The 21482-nt window shown below is 35.9% G+C and overlaps 2 protein-coding genes and 1 long non-coding RNA gene across 5 annotated transcripts; 2 read left to right on the top strand and 1 right to left on the bottom strand.

Annotated features, from left to right (window-relative positions):
- Positions 1-3664: 3664 nt before the first annotated feature.
- Positions 3665-8568, bottom strand: LOC107080021 (uncharacterized). Of its 2 annotated transcripts, XR_011182837.1 has the most exons (3): positions 8495-8568; positions 6854-6952; positions 3665-4650 (listed from the first exon to the last, which is right to left on the bottom strand). It is a non-coding gene; the product is annotated as an uncharacterized lncRNA (long non-coding RNA). The 2 variants fall into 2 exon arrangements; XR_001480929.2 differs by lacking the exon at positions 8495-8568 and having other exon boundaries at positions 6854-7418.
- On the top strand, positions 8548-12668 carry pop4 (POP4 homolog, ribonuclease P/MRP subunit). 2 transcript variants are annotated; one of them, XM_069181302.1, is made up of 7 exons: positions 8548-8629; positions 9048-9100; positions 9467-9690; positions 10170-10247; positions 11089-11150; positions 11327-11425; positions 11536-12668. In XM_069181302.1, exons 1-7 carry the CDS (start codon positions 8623-8625, stop codon positions 11670-11672), a joined length of 660 nt encoding a protein of 219 aa, XP_069037403.1. In that variant the 5' UTR covers positions 8548-8622; the 3' UTR covers positions 11673-12668. The 2 variants fall into 2 exon arrangements, with proteins under 2 accessions (XP_069037403.1, XP_015223867.1); XM_015368381.2 differs by having other exon boundaries at positions 11324-11425.
- Positions 12669-19143: 6475 nt separating this feature from the next.
- plekhf1 (pleckstrin homology domain containing, family F (with FYVE domain) member 1) lies at positions 19144-21020 on the top strand. The gene is made up of 2 exons (XM_006641437.3): positions 19144-19298; positions 19660-21020. The coding sequence occupies exon 2, from the start codon at positions 19681-19683 to the stop codon at positions 20497-20499; it is 819 nt and encodes a 272-aa protein (XP_006641500.1). The 5' UTR covers positions 19144-19298; positions 19660-19680; the 3' UTR covers positions 20500-21020.
- Positions 21021-21482: the final 462 nt, after the last annotated feature.

Raw genomic sequence — 21482 nt, 5'->3', positions numbered from 1 at the left:
CCTCACCTGGACCTTTTTCTTCCAACTTGTATTGCAAAGTAAAAATGTTTCAAATTCTCTGCAGAGCAAGAATCTTTAGAAAATATTTCTGTCACGAGAGAAATACCCAAAGATATCTCATTTCAATACTGCTAAAGGAGATATTTACTGTATATCAGCCATTATCAATTAAGGTACAAAAAAACACAATTGTCTTATCTGATTTTTGAGCTAATTAAATGGTTAACAGCCAGCTGAATTATACTGGGCAGGGATATAGGCCAGGTACCAGTTAATATTTACCATCAACTACTGTAATGTTCACTGCCATATACAGTATTTAACATTCAATGTTTGCTGAGCTTTTTGTAGCTCCCTCTGATCCAGTATACTGGTGTAGAAGAAATTCCATGGGGAGCTGGGTGTGAGGTATGACAAGTAGAGCCTTCTTTCAGTTTGAAAAGTTGATGCAGAGGCAGTGAGAAGAGCTCAGCTTATCCAAGGACAAAAGGAGCACCAGCAGATTGTCTATTAAATATTGATATGCATATCTTCTATTAATGAAACATCCCCTTCAAGAGGGAAAGAAGTGGCGTTTGGTAAGCATCCCCTGTCTGACAAGCAGGCTCTTACAGAAGGTCAGGTCACATCATTGCGTTTTTGCTGCTTTCCTTGCAGTTTTAATGCACATGCTCTTAAAAGCTCACAGAGACAGGCAGGGGTTTCAATTAGCTGGATCCATCTAAAAAAAAAATTGAAATCATTCTCTTTGGTTTTCCACTTCCTTGCCCCAGAATGAACTTCGGCATTACATGGTGAATTGGTATTCGGAACATGAGTGCTCGAACTACAGGACCAACTTTAAGTATTTGAAAAGCCGTGAAGCAAACTGCCCTTTCTACCTTGCCATCGAAATGCTACAAAAATGACCCATCCATCCCATTTTTTGTATTATCCAGATGTTATTGAACGGTGTACCGAAATGTTACAGCACAAAATGTGTTTGAAGGAAGTGAGACAAACGGAAAGTGAGAAATGTTTCAGTGAACTGCTTGTTACACAGCTTGTTAGTGATGTTATTAAGCTGATATCCAGTAATTTCCGAATGCAGCAGCTGTGTTTGGTCAAGCCTTGGTAAACAGAAACCTTGACTAACCTTTTATTGCGCATTATATGGCACCCTGTGAACATCTTCATTGCTTTTGGAATATATGCTGAATGTGTTTTATAGAGGGAAGAGAATTTTACACTTACTAGTTATGTTCTTTTTCTAGTTCAATAGCTCTCCCAAAACTAAGGATGGATCATTTACAACATAAATGTCAAGACCCTGCAGGGGATTTTTCTGGTCACAGACTAAATGCATCTTTCTAGAAATGCATCTATATTAGCAGAGAGAGTACAGCTATAGGTCAGGGATAGAAAATGACTTACATTAAAAAGCCTTAACCTACCTGCCTAGGAACGCAGCTAACCTGACACTTAGCCATCAGGAAAGGGTGCATAGATGTAGTATTGTGACAGAACTTTTTTTCTTCTTGATCATTCTGTGCAATACATTCCCACAGAATGTTGTGGGAAATGGGATCCTTGAGCATATACGTCAGGGTAGTGAGCTATGACTGGAAGAGGAACGCAGACTTTTTATATATCAACTGAGCCATTAAACTGCTGTAGGCTAATTTTTACAAACACCTGCTGTCTCCAGTTTGCCATCAGTACATTACAGGAAACCAGAGCAAGACAAAGTTACTGAGATCCTGTGCAGCAGCAGTGTTTTATCCTCATAGTCTATTTCATTATCCTGTCTGGGAAAATCACAATATAATTTGATATTATGATACAGTTTTCGTGATGTTATTATATATCATAATGGAGGTGATAATGCAGACTGTGAATACAGCAGAGTGTGTCCTGGGTTTTGTATTTTAATTTACATTATAACATTTCCAAAATCCTTATTTTCAAATATTGTAAATATTGCAACTTTGTCATTTAGTTCTTAAAATAAATTGCACATTATATAACTTGCATGATTTGTGTGAGATCACAAAATTTCAGTGAAGTCGATTATACTGTATATAGGAGAGTGGGGCAGAATAAAGGTTTGCTTGAAGAAACCAAAAACATGAATGGACTTTCTTATTAGATGATGTGTAAGGCAAGGTAATCACCTTACTATAGTGTGCCAATTGTAACCTGGTCTGCAGATAAAGTAATAGAAAATAGGAGCCTTTTTTGATAGATGTCTCATTGTGCACCATGCACATTAAGTGGGGTACAGTGACATATTCTATTTCTGGTGCTTGAAAGCTCACAAATAAAAGGGCCAAATGTGACTTATGAAATGTTTAAATAGGAATACTTTTTCCCACATTATTATTTTGGCTTTTAAACAGTCCTGGTTAATAGATTATCTACGTGTTACACAAGCCTAAAATCCCACATTAATAAGAGGTGTATGCACTTCTTATTATTTAAAAGATATAAAAATCAAAACAGTAATTTCAATGAATGCATCAACCTCATCAAACACAGTAAGTGACAGATCTGTGCTTTGTGTGTGGAATGTAAGCAAAATGCTTTTGCTTTTTTTGAATAACATACAAATGTCAATTAATGACTGCCAATTGAACTGTATTTTACAACCTGGGCCCAAGTGTATATTTCTAATAAGATCTGAGATACAGTATGACACCCCTTCACACTGTAACCCACTGACCTGTATTCATTATGGCAAGTCTGTGCAGGGAATCTGAACAGGGAACTCTTTAATTCGTGGGGGAAACAAACGTACTGGGCTTTGCAAGAAACTACAAGCATATTTCAGGTAAATATGACTGACCTCCCCTGGAATAGCATTGGAATAGCACAATGAAAAACTACATCAATTACAAACAATGCCCTAATAAGCCATGTTTCTGACCTAACTGCTTGCAGCAGATCCAAAACAGATAATGTGAAAGGTCATATAATTTCAATTTGCACACACAATGTCAATCCCTGTAACATATGTTCAAAGAGAATCGTGTTGTTTTTCTAATTTTGGACATCTGATATTTAGAATGTAGAATAACTGCTGATTTCAGCATAATAAAGAAATAGTGGTTTCCTCTTTTAGATTTTCTTATTAATATACTGCTAGCAATATGCCACGTACATTGTTAATTGATTGGCTCCTACTACGTAATGTAAGATCGCCCTCTGGTGGTGTTGTGATGGAATTGAATTGATACCACGAAGTATACATAATTTCCTAAGTGTACTGCTCTACTTTATGTTTCTTGAAAAATACTTCTCATGAAAACAAAAGAAACTAATGAATTAAATTAGTTTAAGTAAAAAAAAACTACCAAAGTGTATTGTTTTGGGATTAATATATAAAGGATAGGTTGAAAATGACACCATTCTTTGCTTTAGTAAAAGAACATGTTTTATTTTGGAGCATACATTGTACCACACTATATTGTTAACCAAGTATCATCACATCTGTTTACCTCTATGTAGAGTTTGGTGTTAAACACAAATAGGAGGCAGGTGATTAAATACCTTCCAGATAAAATGGACAAAAAGTAGAAGAAAATATGTTTTATACCTTTCCATTTGGACCAAAGAAACAGGGCATGGTATTGAAGTAGAATACTGAAATAACATTCTGTACACAAGCAGCAACAAATACCAAGTATGCTTGACAGAAATATTTAATGGGTTACATTTCTGGTCTCCATTATTAAAATAAGAAGGTGGATATTTTGCTCCTACTCAGATAAAGCAAATCAATTAAAAATATCCCTGTCACTGTGAATATTCATACATTTGTTCAAGTTACACAATTAGAGATGTATATATGAAACCTGGGAGCCTATTTGTCAAAATGTTTGAAGCTGTATGAGCTATACTGTCTTACAAAATCAGATCAAAAGTAGCCAAAGTCAATTACAGCTACTACTGTATGTCATTCCTTTTGTCTGTGTGCACAGAGGTAACACCAGTTCACTCGAGTTTAGCTGTAGAGTGAGGCAAAGTTGTTAATGGAGAGTGATGACAATTTTAAAATGATTTTGACTGGCTGTAGGACAAGGCCTAGTTCTTCGAATTTTAAATGCATTTTATGCAGAAGCAAACCTTTACTTGGGGAATGTTTAACAAGAAAGTTTAGTATTATCAGCTAGCATTTAGCTACCAGACACATACATTTATGTCAAGCTCATTTCACCAAAAACTTTCAGACAAAGCAAGAAATATTTGCTTTAAATAATCACTTGAAATACTTGGAAAGTTCAATGTAAGAACATTGTAATGTGGGAACAACATACAAATATATACACATTGAGCCCATTTGTTTTTTTTTTTAAGATGAAAGCATAAGAAAAGAGGAGAAATTATTGTTCCCAATTTGCTTTTCTTTAGAGGAACTGTAATAAACATTCTAAAGTTTGTGATAATTTGTTCCATTGTTTGTATCAAATCCACAGGATTTCCTTTAATTAGTTTAAATACAGTAAGTCTTCACTGGTAATAATTTTTAAGGATAAATCTTTTTACTTTTATTCTGTAAGTAGGTATATCTTCAGTTTGTTCTGAAAGCCACATGTAATTGTTCATAGATTTTCTTCAATACACATTGAAAAGGCAGATTTGTCTTCCTGTTCTTAGGTATTGGTGCAGTGTCTGGTTGGTACAGAGAGAAACGGAAAGGTCAGACAAGCCTAGAGGTGATTCAGAAAAGCTGAACAAGTATCATGTGAATTACACTTGGTCCGTGACCTTTCGAACAATCAGAGTTACCATTCCCTGTTAGCTCTTCTAATTCAGAGATTTTCTTAAGCCATGAGAGCTCTTGTGCTATAAAACACAGATAATGTCATTCATGAAAGACATATCAGTTGCTTTCTCTTGAGCCCAGTAAGACCTCAATGCAAGAGAAAAACAAGTTGAAGCCTACCAACGACTGACAAGAAAGGGACAAGATGTTAGACTTCTTTTAAAAAATTAGTTTCACAGATGATTTAAAATATAAATAAAATATAAAAATATATAATATAAAAAATATAAACAAAGTAAATCTTGTAAGTATAAATCGTGTAAGGAAAGGATATCTTTTTTTTTAAGTCTGTACTGCTGGAAACAGTTTTTATTTCAGCAAATACTCCACATTTTAGTGGAACAAATAACTGATAACATTTGCAGGCTCAATGTATAGTATATCATCTAATTTTATTACACACAACACAAAGCATTGCCCATTTATTCTTAGCACTATTTAAACCATAAACATCTTTCTTTTTATTTCTAAATCAAAGTTTTAGCTCAGGGCTGACCAATCCTGGTGCTGAAGGGTAGGTAGGACTGTAGATTTTCCAGGTGTATTTAAAGCACCAACACCTGAAGAGATTGAAGAAGCTGACAAATGAGTCCAATTAAGACAATAACAAGCTGATTAAGGTCGTTCAAAGCCCAGCTGGACTGAAAACCTATAAACACACCAGCCCTCTAGGACCAGGATGGGGAGCCCTGCTTTAACCTTTACGTTTCATAATTTAGAAATAAAAGCTGGGCAGACCATCAACTCTCTTGATACTATGTAACTTAAAATTTTAAACCAAGACCAGCCGTTCAATGCTTTCACCAAGCTGGTGTACAAGAGTTCAGAGCAAAAAGGTTTATTCTATGATAAGCTTTTAAGCCTGGTGCTTTCATTGTGTTTATTGTATTCACAAGACTTGTCACCTTTATGTATTACAAACACTTGAGCATTCTTATCTTTTATTTATAGGCATTTCAGGTCTTTTCATAGAAACTGAACAACCTCCACTCTGTCTCTATGTTTCTTCCTGACCTTTTCCTCCTGTCTTGACATGGTATTATGAACACCCATGCCATACACAACACTACCTATATTAGCTCAAGATCATGTGGGCCATTGCTATGGCTTTATGCAGACTATTTCTTCTGAGCTGTCAGACCTGTATTCATTCCATATCCATGCTGAAAGGCAGACGGAGAGACAGACAAAGACAGGCAGTAGTCATCAGGTCAGAGTGAAATCGTCCCCAAAACACAAATGTTTGTATTCAAAGTCAAAAAAGCAATTCTCTCAGCAAATCGTCTAATAAATTTCCAGTCATGACCCATCCTGCTTCCAAAAACATTTACGAGACGACAAGGCTTTGGTGCGAATTGAGTGTCGGTTCAAACACCTGCTCTCTTTTTTTTCCCCCGCTGAAGTAGGGATTATAACACATGGCAATCTGGTCACACAGTAATCCAAATACTGCAATTAATAGCTAAGTAATGTAACCACATTTTTCTTTGGTTAATGAAAAAAAACAAAATCCCTGTCTCTTAGAACTTAAAAATCTACCCTGCCTTTCAAGCTTTTCCTAGTGTGATGTATTCCTACAGTATGTATTCTTAGGCATATTTTTAATTTATCCTTAAATCTGATTAGGTAGTCGTTAAAAATGAAAAGTGCACTTAATGTGGTTTGAAATGCCACAGGAGATGAAAACTGGTAGGTTTAAGTGCACTCAAGTTTGTCGTCAGCTTTCCAGTAGCTCAGATAAGTACCCACGGGAAACCCTCACTTTCAACTCACATGGGCATTGGGAAGCACTGTCCCTTTAGAAATCAATACAACATTGTTTCCCCCTGAGTACGTTCACTTTTCTCTTGCAAAATTTGCTTCCTTAAGCTTTATTTTGCTATGACTAAAGCTTGCCATTTTTTCAATAATAGTGCAGCATGGGAGGCGAAAGCAGTGTGTGACAGGATCAAACCAGGATCACCAGCACTGCAGGCAGGCTTGTTACTGCGTTTCTAAGAGGTCTGGCCCGCCTGGCAAGGAGATAATAAGCTGCTACATGACTCTTACCTCTCTGGAACTATACCAGGGATGTGCATGCTGCTCTGTTCCCTGCTGAACTGCATTATACCTCCTTATTGGCATGGGCTTCCTCCTGCCATTGATGTCCTGTTTAAAAGAAGGTTTTCTGGGAATTGAACTTGTATCGCTGGTGTCATGGGCAAATCTGTTGCTGTGATTCCCAAAGGTCAGGATTACCCGGCATCTTGTTTTTGCTTTTCAAGACTTTTACCAAGTGAGGGCAATGATAAAATCAGAATAACTTAAAAGTCACTGAGAAACATTTCATTTTCTGGTAGAGGCATAGTTGTTAAGCTCAACTTAAATATTCAATCCATCCATATTTTGTTATTCAGTCAGCTTTCATACCTCAACAAATTAAATGTATACTGGACCCTTCTATTATTTCATAGCCAGGGTAAATGAGTAAAAATGTTTGCCTATGTACAAAAAAAGAAAAATACCTACCTACCTGCTAATATGTTATATAAATATATTTAGGTTATAAGAGTGTGGAACAAGCTACCCACTCATGAGGTTGAAGCTGACACCTTAGCTCCATTCAAGAAATGGATGGATACCCTAATTCCCAGATGGGATAGATCTTCTTGTGTGTAGCCTTTTTTAAAGTTCTTATTAATTAAACCTAGTTCTGGACAAAATCAACATTCTTTCCACCAGGGATCTTCATCAATCAGTATGTTCAGTCTGTGTGTCAAATGAATTCAGCCTACAATGTTATATATATATATTCAACTGAAATAATTATTGCAGAGACACATAATGGTTTAGTAATTGCTTTTTAAGGCTGTCATGGTGCTCACAAATATTGCACATTCTCAACTACAGTTTTTTTTTCCATTGCTTTGAATGTGCAGACAATTAGACATGTTTATCTCTGTCTGGGGAAGATTGTTTGCAGCTGAAATGTTTCCACTCAACAAGGCTGTAATTCTATGAGCAATAAAAAATATTTTGTTGGTACACTTTTAAATTACTTTTCACCTTTGAATAAGGAATGCTTTTGGGACACAGAAACATAAAACCTGTCGTTTGCAAATAGATCAGAGTGGCACGGAGTGTTTGGAATACAGAGCAGTACAAAAAAGGAGGTTAAAGGATATTAAAACAAATTTCAGATTCAGACACGAAAAATAATATGTGACTCAAAACTAATATGACATGGATGGATAGATGGATGTTTGTTTATTATGCCTTCCAGCTAGTTGGGGCCAATAAAATGACATACATATTAATATTTGTTTTACAGACGTCTAAAACGTAGCCATGATTTGTGTGAGAAAATAGTCAACACCTTTTTGTTTACCACTGTCTTCACAGGCCCTTGAATCACACTGCGTTTAATTATATTATTAAACAGAAGAAAAGAGTAGTTTAGGTTTCAGCACTTAACAGAAACTATCCCTGTACTCTTCTACCGTGGGAGAGTTTAAAGCACATGTACTGCCTACCAGAGTCACTAAACTAGCATATACCAAGCTAATGCTTATTAGCTTATACGCTAATACACGGATCTTAAACAAACAAATGCATAGTTCATAATATTCAGCTCATAATATCCGTATGTAAAGTAAAATAATTAATTTTCCTGTGGATTGCATACACAGTAATGCTTAAAATTAAACCTACCTCGCAATCGACTAATCATGTCTATGTGACCACGTGGTGCGGAAGTACTTCATAGACGCAGACTCACGTTGTGGAGTGGAGTTGAGTTTAAATTTCAATGCAGAAAGCATAACGAGAAGCACATCAGAATGGAATGTAAGTCTGGCTAATTTTGTAAAGAAAAACACGTTTAAACCCTGATCACTAGGTGTAAAAGCTATTTCTGTAATCACACACTGTTTCTAGCTTCATCGAAAAAAATAGTTTTCTTCTCGTCACTCACCTTTTCAAGCTTCAATAAAGTATTCGTGTTTTGCAAACAAAAATTGGATATTAATAAATGTACTTAAGTTTACATGTACAAACGGTTGAAAGCCTATTTGTTTTCAAACTTGAAAAAATGTCAAGGTACGGTTTAGAGTTGAAACAGTCATATCAAACCCTTCCGTGCTTTTCATTTGTCCAGCTCGTATTTCTATGCAAATATCAAACGGGTTGTGAAGGTGTGCAAAGATATTCAAGTTATTCTTCAATTTTTTTATTGTTTTTGTATTATTTTGTATTATTTTTGTAGGTAGTGTTCAGTCTGCTCTACCAGCTAAACAGGCTGCAATTCTGGGCATCCAGGTAAATTTATTATTTTCAGACGTGCTGTCCTTTGCTGCCCTCTGCAGTTTTTGTGTACCAAAAAGTGGAGACTTCACACTTTTAAGCTGTTTTGCAACAGGGTGGGGTTTGTGCTTTTAGAAATTGAAAATCTGATCTTTTGAGTGTTTTGTTCTGTTCTCCAGAACATTGGCAGATTCAAGATTAAACGTTTTCTCTCATTTCCATTCTGCTTTACATATGAATTCCACTTGTGAGTTACTACTACAAATCTCTGAATTAATTTAGATTAAAGGAAGGCATTGCTTCCAATAGGGAGGAAGCGCTGAAGTGATTTGTCTCGTTCACTGCAGCAATAAAAACATTTTCTGCTTGTCTTCATAACAGTCCCAAGATGCCAATCAAGCAGAAGCTTTCACAAACGCATTTCTGAAGAGGAGCATGCCAAGGCTCAAAGAAGAGGAAATCCAGCAGTTTTTGGTTCGCAAGGCAGTGGTACTTGAGCATGCCTTCAAGAGAGTTCAGAAGAAAAAGAGGAAGAAAGCAAAAGGCCTAAATGCCAAGCAGAGGAGGGAAATGAAAGTATTTGAGCTGAAACCCGAGCAGCAGAAGTCAGTGCAATTACAGTTTATTATTTTTATTCAGTAATGTGTGAAATGGTAGAGTGAAACTCTTCATTTTGTTTTTTAATTTGAATGCAGAACACTTTGCTTTAATGAAATGGGAAAAGGGGGCATATCTTCCATCTGTTTGTATTAACTTTTATTAATCCTATTTAGAGAGGTGGGGAGCTGTGTCAGTATGCGAGCCGCAAAGGAGGAAGTAGAGGTTAATTGTACACTGACATGTATACAGAGTAAAAAAGATACAGGGTTTTAGTATGAACACCTAAAGAAAGCTCCACAGCCTTCCTTCATATTTTAGTGTGGAATTAACATCTTTTTGTTTGGTACAATTTATAAGGTATGATAGAAGTGCAGTAAATGGATTAAATGTGAATTACAATTAATTTTTGGAGTAAGGCTATAGAACAGGTCACCTGTTGACTCTAGAGATGGAAGGATGTCTTTTATTAAAGTTGTTTTGCCAGGTATGAACTCTTCTTGCCACTACATGAATTGTGGAAGCAGTACATGCGTGATCTTTGTAATGGACTCAGACCAGAAAGGTATGACTGCATGCTTAATTTTAAAAAGCTGTCAAAACAATAAACCATAATGCAATCAACAGCTGTCCTATGTTTGTTAAGGGTGGAAGTAAGCAGATTTTGGCATTAGCTCACTAGCAAAACAATAAAAACAACTTCTTAATTTGACAATGTTAACACATAGACAGGTACAACAGGTTTAAGCTTTCATTATCAGAGAGTCACCTTCTCTAAACTCCTTCAAATCCAGACTCAAAACTTTCTTTAGAAGAGCCTTTACTTAACTGGTTCCATTCTTCACTCCTCTGCTTTTCTTAGTACCACCATCCACGGTCTCCTCTGCATATTGTAATTGTGTTTTATCTTGTGTATTCTTTTTATTTATTGTTGTTGTTATTCTGTAAAGTGTTATAATTGTATGATTGATACATTATGTTTTCTAATATTTATATTTTTAATATTTCCCTGGGTCATGTTAAACTGTAAATCATTGACAAGAAGGAGAAATCTGTTACGATTTGATAACTAGTACCACAGTGAGCACTTCAGGGAACTCTTTATTTGCTTCTTTAGGATGATTCCTGAAGATCATTATGGAAAATATATTCAGTTTTCCTAGTATGATAATTCTTTCTCATCATTTCTTTATAATTTATATCAAGATGTCACAAATTGTGGCTTAAAACACTAGTATTTTAAGACCATAACTGATACAAGGCAGGTTCTTCTATTTCACCCTTTGTCCTATTAGTTCCTTTAAAACGTTTTACCATTCAGAATGGATAAAGCAAATGCACTGTATAAATGAAATTCTGTCTTGCAGTTAAATCAGGTTTTTCTACCACTTTTAATTTAATCTTAGCAACCCTCAGATGATCCAGAATAAGCTATTGAAGGCAGATTTCCATGGTGCTATTATAACAGGTAATTGTGTTGTTCTTTTTCTTTAATCTGACATAAAGATACATAGAATTCTTTAAGCAAAATAAGTACTGTACATTCTAGTTTTAATTTTTCTCATCAAAGCTTCCAATCAAAACAATAGCCTTAATAATCTTTTTTGGAAGTTGTGAATAAATATCTTCTTTTTTTTCCAGTAGTCAAATCTAAGTGTCCTTCTTATGTGGGCACTACAGGAATTCTTTTACAAGAGATGAAGCATGTGTTCAAAATTATCACAGAAGAGGACAGGCTGAAAGGTGTGCATCAATTATCCATCAATCTAAATAATGTATGTTTTAATGCTTTGTTCAGAATTTATGTTGTAAAGTAATTTCTGTTTTTTTGTCTTTTTTTTTCCTCCCTACAGTTATCCCAAAGCGCAACAGTGTCTTTAGTGTGGAAATTGATGGATTCATTTCCTATATCTATGGCAGCAAGTTTCAGCTCAGATCAAGCGAGCGCTCAGCTAAGAAATTTAAAGTGAAAGGAACCATAGACCTTTAATTGAGAGCCAATGTAGCTGAAGCAGCCTCTTAGGAAATGTCACCAGTTGCTCCACTGAGACTAATGGAAAGAGATTTGCAGCTGCCAGGCAAGATATGAAAGAAATTCAGCTTCTCGGAAAAGGCTATTGATTAGCTTGTCTCTGGAGAAACATCTTTTTTTAATGGCAGTCAGTTACTTTATGCTTTTAATTTCCACAGTTTAATGCTAATCTGATTACATCTAGCAACAATGCACTGGCAAAAAGGCAATGTTTCTCAGACCATTTAAATTAACTCAGTTTCTTTCATAATGTACAGTCTCAAGAATTTTGAACTAAACGTGAACTGCTTATTACTAGTGCTGCAGGCCACAGAAGCCTGACACTTAGTACAGGATTAATTTTTAATATGCGCTTTTTAAATGTTAAACTCCTTAAGGATGGTAGTATATGTCAAAACTCTGTTGGAAGACATACTGTCTAGGTAACTATATCAGAGCTTTTTAATTGAGTTCTGTCAGTGAATGCTGGCAAAAAGTGTAGGAAATCTTTCTGTACAAGATGTCCTTTACTGCAGTGGTGACTTTCAAACAGAAAACACAGATGTATTCTAATTGTAAATCAAAAGAAATGAAGTGTTTGAGAAACCGTGCTATGGAAAAGGTTGTTTTCATTATTGAATGCGTATAATAAATCAGTTTATTATGAAGGAAATAAAGTGATTTTACTTTGCATTGTTATTTAAATTAGTCTTGGAAACAAGGATGATGGATTTTGGGAAGCGTAGTGGTTAGCACTGCTGTCTCAACGCTGGGGCCCTAGTCTTCTAAACTCATTGTAATTATTCCTACTCATTGTCCATTGTGTCCAAGCTTCACTGATTAAAAATAGACCTTTGTGTCATATTTCTTTGTGTTTACCAGTATGTAAAATTGCCTGGAGTTAATTATGCATATAAGTCAAATTTTTGTATTCTTGAAGAATACAAGGAATATATTAAAATATGTTAAAATATGTTTTTTTTATCTTCTTCTCCTTCAATGTTCATAAGTTCTTACAGTACTGCAAGAACCTTCTTTTCAACTGAACTGTGCTGAAATGCTTCTGTCCACCAGGTGGCATGTGGCCGTAGCATGTCTCCTTTTTTCTCTTGTTCTACCGCATGGCTTTGTCATGCAGTGGCTGCTAGAGTATTCAGTTTTTTATTCTCTACTGTTGACTGGTGGATCAGTAGCTCTTATGTACAAATAGACCAGAGCTCATAATGTTTTTTAACATCAATTGCTTTATAAAATGAAAAGCAAATGATTACAAATATTATCTTTGCAATATATATACAAAAATGAAGTACTGTATAACAGCTTACGTATTAATATTTTGAAGACCAAAATACAGTCCACAATGATTAGCATTGCTACTTGTTAACCAGAGAAACCCTACCCTGGAGAAAGCAGGGCTGGAGCCCTGGGTTCAATTCCAGAACTGGGGTGCTATCTGTGTGGAGTTTGTATATTCGCCCCCTGTTCAGCTGGTTTCCTCCGGATACTCTGGTTTCCTTCCACAGTCCAAAGACATACTGGTAGGTTAATCAGCTTCTGAGAAAACTGGTCCTGGAGTGTGTTTGTGTCTGTCTGCCCTGTGACTGACTAGGGTCGCAGTCCACCATGGATGGACTATGAAGATCCTGTACCATAGGGGTTCTCTTATGTGAAGTGAACTGAGAATGCAAGTCTCTACATGGGATGGGACAGTTGTTATTTTAGGTCACTGGTTTAATTTTTGTAGCACTTCTGACATGAATAAAAGTACTATTATGAGTTAACTTTACATAAGCTCATAGACTGTTACATCATTTCATTCTGTTCATTTCAGCTAGCTATAGAACATATAAACAAATATTTAGTTTGAAAGTTTGGTTAAGGTTGAATGAGCTACTTCAGTTACTTCATTACAAAGACAGGAGCATGTACAAATTATGTATTGCTGAAGATGAAAGAATGGAATCTGAATGGGTGGAGATCTCACTGCTGGGAAAGATCTAAGCCAAACCCACTAAGATCATAATAGTATCAGGTGTTTCCTAAAGTGGACCAAAGGGCAAAGGCTTAAGAATCATGTGATTTACTCTACTTAGTTAATGTTCGCTATGAACAAATTTCAGAATAAACATAAAATAGTTTGCATTTACTCTAAACAACATAACTCAAATAAAAACCCAAATGGCTTTTCTACCTCATACCTCAAATAAAAAGTTGTACCTGAAAGTTCGACTATAAAAATAATGTTTTGATTAATCCTTTTCAATCCCAAGCTTTCTGGAACTCCTTTACAAAAAGGTTAGCTATAAAGAACTAGACCAATCAAATCCTTATTTGCAAAGTTGCTTCCAAGAAAAAAAAGTGTTTTTTCATCACATAACATGGCACCCAGTAATAATGCTTACTCAATGTAACATTTTCTAGGTATCCTGAGTATTTCCATAATTAACTTCGAGTGAGGGAACATTGCAAAATAAAGCCATGTTACTTCACTGAGTCACAAAAACAGGAAATCTGGTGCAATCTGAGCAATTCTTTGTTTCTTGTAACCCTCAAGAATAATGAATTGAAGATCCATTGATGAAGATCTTATTCAGTCCAGATGAGTCAAGAAACTATTGCAAAGTATTACCAAGGAACTATTATTTACTAAGTCTTCTTTCCTTTTTGATTATTTATTATAAGCAGTTAATCAGACCCTAAAGTATTATAATTCTGTTATAGCATAGTATTCTTTATACTATACTAACAGCAGTATTCTCTCTTACAGAGCTGTACAATTAAATTAAAAAGCAGACAATTAGCTTGTAAAGAGTGAAAACAATAATAAAATTCCTACCTGCAAACAATCTTTATATTGTTCAACAATGCTTTTAGGCAGAAAGGACATAAGGGCTCTCTTAGTCTTTATACCACGGAACTGGTACCTCATCCTAGAGGGTAGGAGAGTATATTCTAAAAAGAGTGGATGAGAGGCGCAATCTAAGTTTCTATGTGAAAGATTAATAATATAATTAAAAATGTCACTCTGTTAGACATGTTATTGAGTCCAAGGATGTGCCAGTAATCTTGCCACCAGTCCTGATCACTTTTTCCAACTTGTTTTTGATCTGCAAGGACAAGACGCCTCTTCAGCACTGAATACAAACTTTTAGAACTCTCTGAATACAACTCTTATAAGAAAGTGTCAGCAATGTGCTGTCTACATTAAAACGTTTTCCCTTCGTTAAAAAATACAACTTTTGTTGCATCTTCAAATACCTTGCCTCCATATTGGCTGTCCAAGTCAATTTACAATCACTAATAGTGCTGAGGTACTTATATTCATTTACTCTTTCAGTATCAGTTCCATTCGGAGTTACAGGGATCATAGGAATAGACCATTTCTTTCTCTATTATCTAAATTCTTTCTTAATCAAATTATTTTTCCTTTGTATTTTGTGTTTAAAAACAGCGAATTATCATGACATGAACATCTCTTGTTTTTTACAGTACAATTAGTATAATATCAGTGATTCTAATAAAAGTATTGCTGGCTCACAGTGCTGGGGGTCCTGGTTCAATTTTGCACCAGGGGTGCTACAGTATCTCTATGGAGCTTATACTGTATGTCCACCCAAAGTTTAAATACACTATTTAATATCTCTCTTGGCCTTTCTACCATACATTTCTACCAGTGTTCCTGTTCATGTTTTAATTGATTTATACGGTTTTTCGCTTTCTCTTTATATTATCCAATTTCATCTGTTGGCTATTGCTTTCTGATTTACTTATGACTGATTTCTGATCTCATTTCCTTACTCTGGGGATAAATCTATATACGAATTAAATTATATTTTTGCCATCCTATCCCATTTTACTTCTCTTTAACTCTCTGTCAGGCTTTATCCTGGACTCAGAACAGTCCAGTTCTTAGTCCAGTACTGTTTCAATATACTGTATTTAAAAGTATAAAATGTTATGACCGAAGTTCATGGTTCTCTCACCTTGCTTTCCTTCACTATGTCTTCACTGTTTGAAAAGATTAGCTCAATCCAGGCATTTTCTTAAGCAGGTGTTCTGATAAACTGATACAAATATAATTTGCTTTTCAACATTCAGATTTAAGTAATAATCCAGTTCATTATAGTCTTGCTTTATGAAGACTGTTGACAAGATTTCCTTTTGAATGTTTTTTTAAAGCTATTCATAGGACCTAAAAAGTACCTTGACAAAAAGGTGATTTTATCTCCTCAATTTTATAATAACTGATATATGTGCATTTTCATTTAATCCAATCTGAATACTGTAATCAGTAAATATACCCAGATTGTAAAACCCCTTATTTTCCCTGGCTGTTCGTGACTTTGACCGAGACATTGAGCCTTATCAGTCAACAACATAGCATATGAATCTTGAATAGCTTGTTCAGCAAGTCACATTTTTTCTACTTGGAAAAAACATCCCTCAGAATAACCGTGCTCCAGTCTGCGACCTTCTGAAAAACAAGGAAGTAAACTATCTTTATTCTTATATGCCCAGGTGCCAGCAAAGCCCCAGTGTATGTCGTTTTCTGAAATAAATACCAAGAGCATTATTTTTAACTTGTACATGGGTCAGTCCTTGAACTAGATAAATGAGAGGTACTGTATTAATGAATGTGGTGTGTGAGTATGATGGCATACCCAGGCAATTCCTGCATGTCTTTCTTTGTCTTATCTCATGTCTCTTGTTTTAAAATGCTGTTTTGAGAATTTCTGTTGCTATATCTGTGTGTTTGTGTGCTTCCTAACACCTTGTGTTTTCATGGGATCCATATTTCCTGCAGAATCTTTTAGTGGTGAGGGGAAGTCCGAGACACTTCAATACGGATGGGGTGGGAGGCAGGGCTCAGAGCTTGTGAGTTCTCCCCCTAGCAAGGAATGGCAGTCCTAGACAATCAGATCTAGAATACCCCGGGAAAACCCATGAAAACATGGGAAGAATGCAGACACTCCACTCAGATATACACCTGCAGCCACATTAGCACCCAGTACAATATTAACTATCTGTCCATCCATTTTTTAACCTGCTTCTTCGAATGCAGGGTCACTGGGGAGCTGGAGGCTCTCCCTGCAAGCAACAGGCACAAGGCAGGGTACACCTTGGATAGCAAGCCAGTCCATCGCAGGGCAGACACACAAACACAGACACACACTCACACAAGGGCAATTTTCCCAGAGGCTAATTAACCTAGTTTGTTATCATCTAATAACCTATCAGTATGTTTTTGGACTATAGGGGGAAACCAGAGCACCCAGAGGAAACACACACGAACACAGGGCTCCAGTGCTGTGAGACAGCAATGCTAACCACTGCAACACTAAGCCGCCCCGAATTAACTATGTCAAGTTAAATAAAATAGTTTCTGAAAACCACAACTGGGTTATAATACTTCCTGCTGTGTCTGAGAATAAAGGAAACTATGACAAAAAGAATTACCACGTCCTCACTATTTACAGAATATTAGACATTTTGTTTTCTTCCTTACTACAGGGAACATAAATAAAATGCAAAAATTTTCAGTCAAATCAAAATAAATTACAAAATTGATTCACGTGGTGGGAATAGCAGCTTGGAATATAACAGGAGGAGATTATACCTCGCTGGAAATACCTATTTAATGCAACTTAAATTATGATATTAAAAAAAAACACAGGCACATAGATGTAAAACTGAGAACTAAAGTAGCACCTCTCATGCCAAATGACATCTGGAGAAATCAGAATCACTGTCTTGTACTATAACTGAACTCATTAAAACGGAATACCAAGTGGAACAATCATGAATAGAGTGTACTTTATCTGTCCTGTAGAAATCATTCTTTTAATCATACATCAATTGGGCAGCAAATACACTAGGGTGGGAACCATGCTACCCATCTCTTTCCTGTAAATGACACTTTGAGCTTGACATGATCTCTGCTTTCTTTATAGAAGATAAATTGTGTCACCATATACACACAGATTACAAACAGATGCAGTGAGAGGCAGGCGGAAAGGACTAATCATACTCACCCCTCCTGACTAAACTAATCCAAAATATATTAACAGCATTCAAATTTAAAGCAGTACTGTGACACGTGTTTGCCTGACTTGTACTTTACTAGCAGCTTCTGCAACCATGTTTCCGCCCTACGGGATCTACTTTGCCTTTCATTCTCCACCCTAATCATACTTTTGACCTTACTGATAACCACATAAAACGATCACACTCAAGAAGGAAATAAGAGTTTACATGACAGTAAGTGTAGGTGTAAATGTGGTTTTTGTCTGCTTCATGGAGTCTTGGGAGTCTTTGATGATTGGCCTCTAGTTATAACAACCATGTTAACTGTGGTCTTTTTTTTAAATAAAAAGCCAGTTTGGCCTAAAAAGACAAAGCATTATGACATTCTATGGTAAGGGCACCCTGGTTTCCTTACATTGTGCATATTATCACCTCACATCAATAAAACTTTTATGAAACATGTATTTTACCTATGTATGGGTACAATTACAAAGTACTGTACATCAGAGGGTTAACTGCAAGCACATGTTCTGTTCTCTGATTCTCATATCTATCGCTAATACTAGACTTTGGCATTGAAACAATACTGCCATTTCAATGAGGGGACATGCAACACTGTCATGCTGTCTTGAGTTTACAGCTTAAATTATTAATGGAATCCCTAGACATACTGAATACAAACTATTTTAGAACACAACTGCTGTAAGAAAATAAAAAAATTCTGTATCTTTATCACATCTCTATAAGAAACATTGTATTCACATTCTCAAAAATATCAATTAAAGACATTCATAAATAGCCTAGTGCTTTTTAATCCTTTTTTCGCATTTCATAATGAGGGAATTCAATCATAATTAAATGGAGCTGCATAACATTAAACAGATATTTGCTTTGAGCTTCACATCCTTGTTTTTCTTTTTAAAAATTGACTTATTTTCATGTCCTAAAGGGATCTAAAACAGCTCCTCTACTGTCTCCCCTGCCTACTAAAATTAATTCATCTGTCTGTGGGTTTAAAATGGATGTAAACGAGTATCTGCAGACTTTTTCAAAATGCAAAAATATGAAAATGGTGCGGACGTTATTTTTATTTAATTTGTTGAAACGTTTTTCATAATTTGAATTTATTTTGTAACATATACCCCTGACGATGTTTTTGTCTTTAAATGTTATATGTACTCTTGTTTGTATTGTAAGTTTTGTTATTATTTATGCATAAATAAAAAAAATAAAAAACAATCAGTGGGATAAAATGAGTCCAGTAACATTTTAATTCTACAGACTTAGTGGGAAATAAGAACTTAAGGGGAATTCTATATGACAGCTTTTGTATGTTTCATCATCGTCACTAGATCAAGCAAAGATTAACTGGAAGTCCCTTCAACCAGGAAGTGTAATAACAGCGACATAAAAGGGCATGCTAGCCCTATCGCTAGCATTTCAGCAGGAACTGAGAACGGTGCACAACATTTCTACTAATTCTGATATACTATTATCAGTCTTATACTTTATACGGTTCTTTATTTGAAGATTCGCATAAGAACCTACAAGGATAACAGTATATGCAGACTGCCATAAAAGGTATTTTGTTTGCATTGATTGTTCTTTTTTATTCTTTTAAACTATAAAAAAATCAGACTGCTTCAAATTTGATTTACATAAACAATTGTAAATTAAATTGTAAAATGTATTTAGGTTTATTTTGTCACCTTTTTATACACTGGATTTTACGTCTATCATTGTAATACTTTGTATTTAAAAAGAGATCCTGTGCTACTGAATATAAATACATTTATTGTCAACATGCTGTAAACCAACGGGTTTTAGTTTTTAACCTTTTGTGCTTATGCAACTCATGTGCAGTGCACTTACATCTGTAGCAGTATGTGTCAATGCGATGCATTTGTTTATAATTAACATTTGGCGTTTTTTTCTGTTGTAGATCTAAAGAACTAAAGTCACCATGGTAGACCACCTGGCATTTTCCGACGAAAACGCAGAGCGCATTGCTGCTGTAGAGAGCTTCTTCGGTGGATCGGGGAAGCCTCTTGCAGAATATGGCCGGGTTCTGGTGGGAGAAGGGAGACTTCTGAAACTCTGTCGCCGCAGCCCCCAGCCTAAGATGTTCTTTCTCTTTAATGATATTTTAGTCTACGGCAGCATCATATTCCATGGACGCTGGTACAAAAATCAACACATAATCCCCCTTGAAGACATTGTTGTGGAGGATTTGGAAGACAGCCTGGATATGAAAAACCAGTGGCTCATCAGGACGCCTCGAAAGTCCTTCTACGTCTCCGCCGCATCCCCCAATGAAAAGCAGGAATGGCTCAAGCACATTCAGGAGTGCAGGGCAAAGCATTTGGTCAAGTCAGGACGGGCGCCTAACAATAATTTTGCCGCGACGTGGATTCCCGACCGAGCGTCTGCCATCTGCATGCGCTGTTCTGACAAGTTCTCGGTCACCCACCGGCGGCATCACTGCCGGCAGTGTGGCTTCGTGGTGTGCAGCTCCTGTTCCAAGGGCAGGTTCGTCATCCGGGACATTTCTCCCAAACCTGTCAGGGTGTGCGTGTTGTGCTTTCAGGCCCTGCAGGCTAAACACAAATGGACTCACACTGTCGATAAAAACTGGTCCGATGAAGATGAGCTCTCCATTCCCATGTATGAGAGCTCCAGCGAAGAGGATAGCGACGAACGATATGAGGATCACCGACCTACCCAGTGGATGCAATCACAGAATCACATTGAGAACAGCTCATGGTCATCATACATTCGCTAAAAACTGTAAAAAATTAACAATTCTTGAAATTCAGATGTTGGTTCAAATAAGTCTAAATCCTAAAAAACAGTCCTTAAAAAGACAGGAAAATCATGCTTAAACCTTAATCTCCACTACAATTTAGAATGATATGATGTTTACACTAGGCTTTGGTAGTCTTTTGTGGACCTTTTTAATATAGGTTTGCCAAAACTTGCAATAAAAGTCTTACAAATTTTATACATGGTGATACCTGTTAATATTCAAAGTAAAATTGCTAACCTGAATTTGTGTGACGACGCTCTGTAACTACACTGTAATTTTTGAATGTAGACATTACCTCAGAACTTTTCTCTTCTTCATTGGTGGTGATGTAGTTATGGAATTTATTTATGCAGTGTTTAGTTAATATATATATGTATATTTGTGTTACAAAAATGTTTTATTTAATGTATTATTTTGTATATTTATGCCACTGAATACACTGACATATATATGAATTACAGTCCTTAATCATTTTATGAGATTATGCAAATGCACTTTAAAATATTATTAATAAAATAAATACAATAATATTAATACAATTGGCCTTGTCTGTTCATTCAAGATAAATGTCATGTTCTGAAGTAAGAGTTCAACCTGCAATGATAAGGAACATGGACCAAACTAATTACAGAAACCCTTATGAGATATCTCATACTTTGCCGTTTTTCCATTCCCTGAGATAGCTAAAATGCCAGCTGGTTGAGAGCAAATTAATTTAAAAATGGCCGTTTCTTTTTACTGTTATTTGGACAGTCAGGGTATTAAGGGAGGCATGAGTTTATCAGCCTTAGAAATGGGGCATTTAGCATGTTTTCTGTATTAGTTCAGGTGGGTAGCTGCGTCAGCATGCGTAGGCTGCAAAGGAACAAGTAATAGGTTTATTCCATGCTGAAAAAAGAAGAAAGAGAACACAACCTTTCGGCCGTGGAGCCTTCTTCATGTTTTCTGTATGTTTAATA

The sequence above is a fragment of the Lepisosteus oculatus genome, chromosome 20 (assembly GCF_040954835.1).
Source record: "Lepisosteus oculatus isolate fLepOcu1 chromosome 20, fLepOcu1.hap2, whole genome shotgun sequence".
NCBI lineage: Eukaryota > Metazoa > Chordata > Actinopteri > Semionotiformes > Lepisosteidae > Lepisosteus > Lepisosteus oculatus.
This window is presented reverse-complemented; position numbering and strand designations above follow the sequence as displayed.

Excerpts from the sequence above, each read along its gene's own strand:
- pop4 (XM_015368381.2), top strand. Across the intron at positions 9,101-9,466 it reads CTGCAATTCTGGGCATCCAG|TCCCAAGATGCCAATCAAGC; the intron begins GTAAATTTATTA and ends TCTTCATAACAG. Across the intron at positions 11,426-11,535 it reads AGAAGAGGACAGGCTGAAAG|TTATCCCAAAGCGCAACAGT; the intron begins GTGTGCATCAAT and ends TCCTCCCTACAG.
- plekhf1 (XM_006641437.3), top strand. The coding sequence starts at position 19,681 with ATGGTAGACCACCTGGCATTTTCCGACGAAAACGCAGAGCGCATTGCT.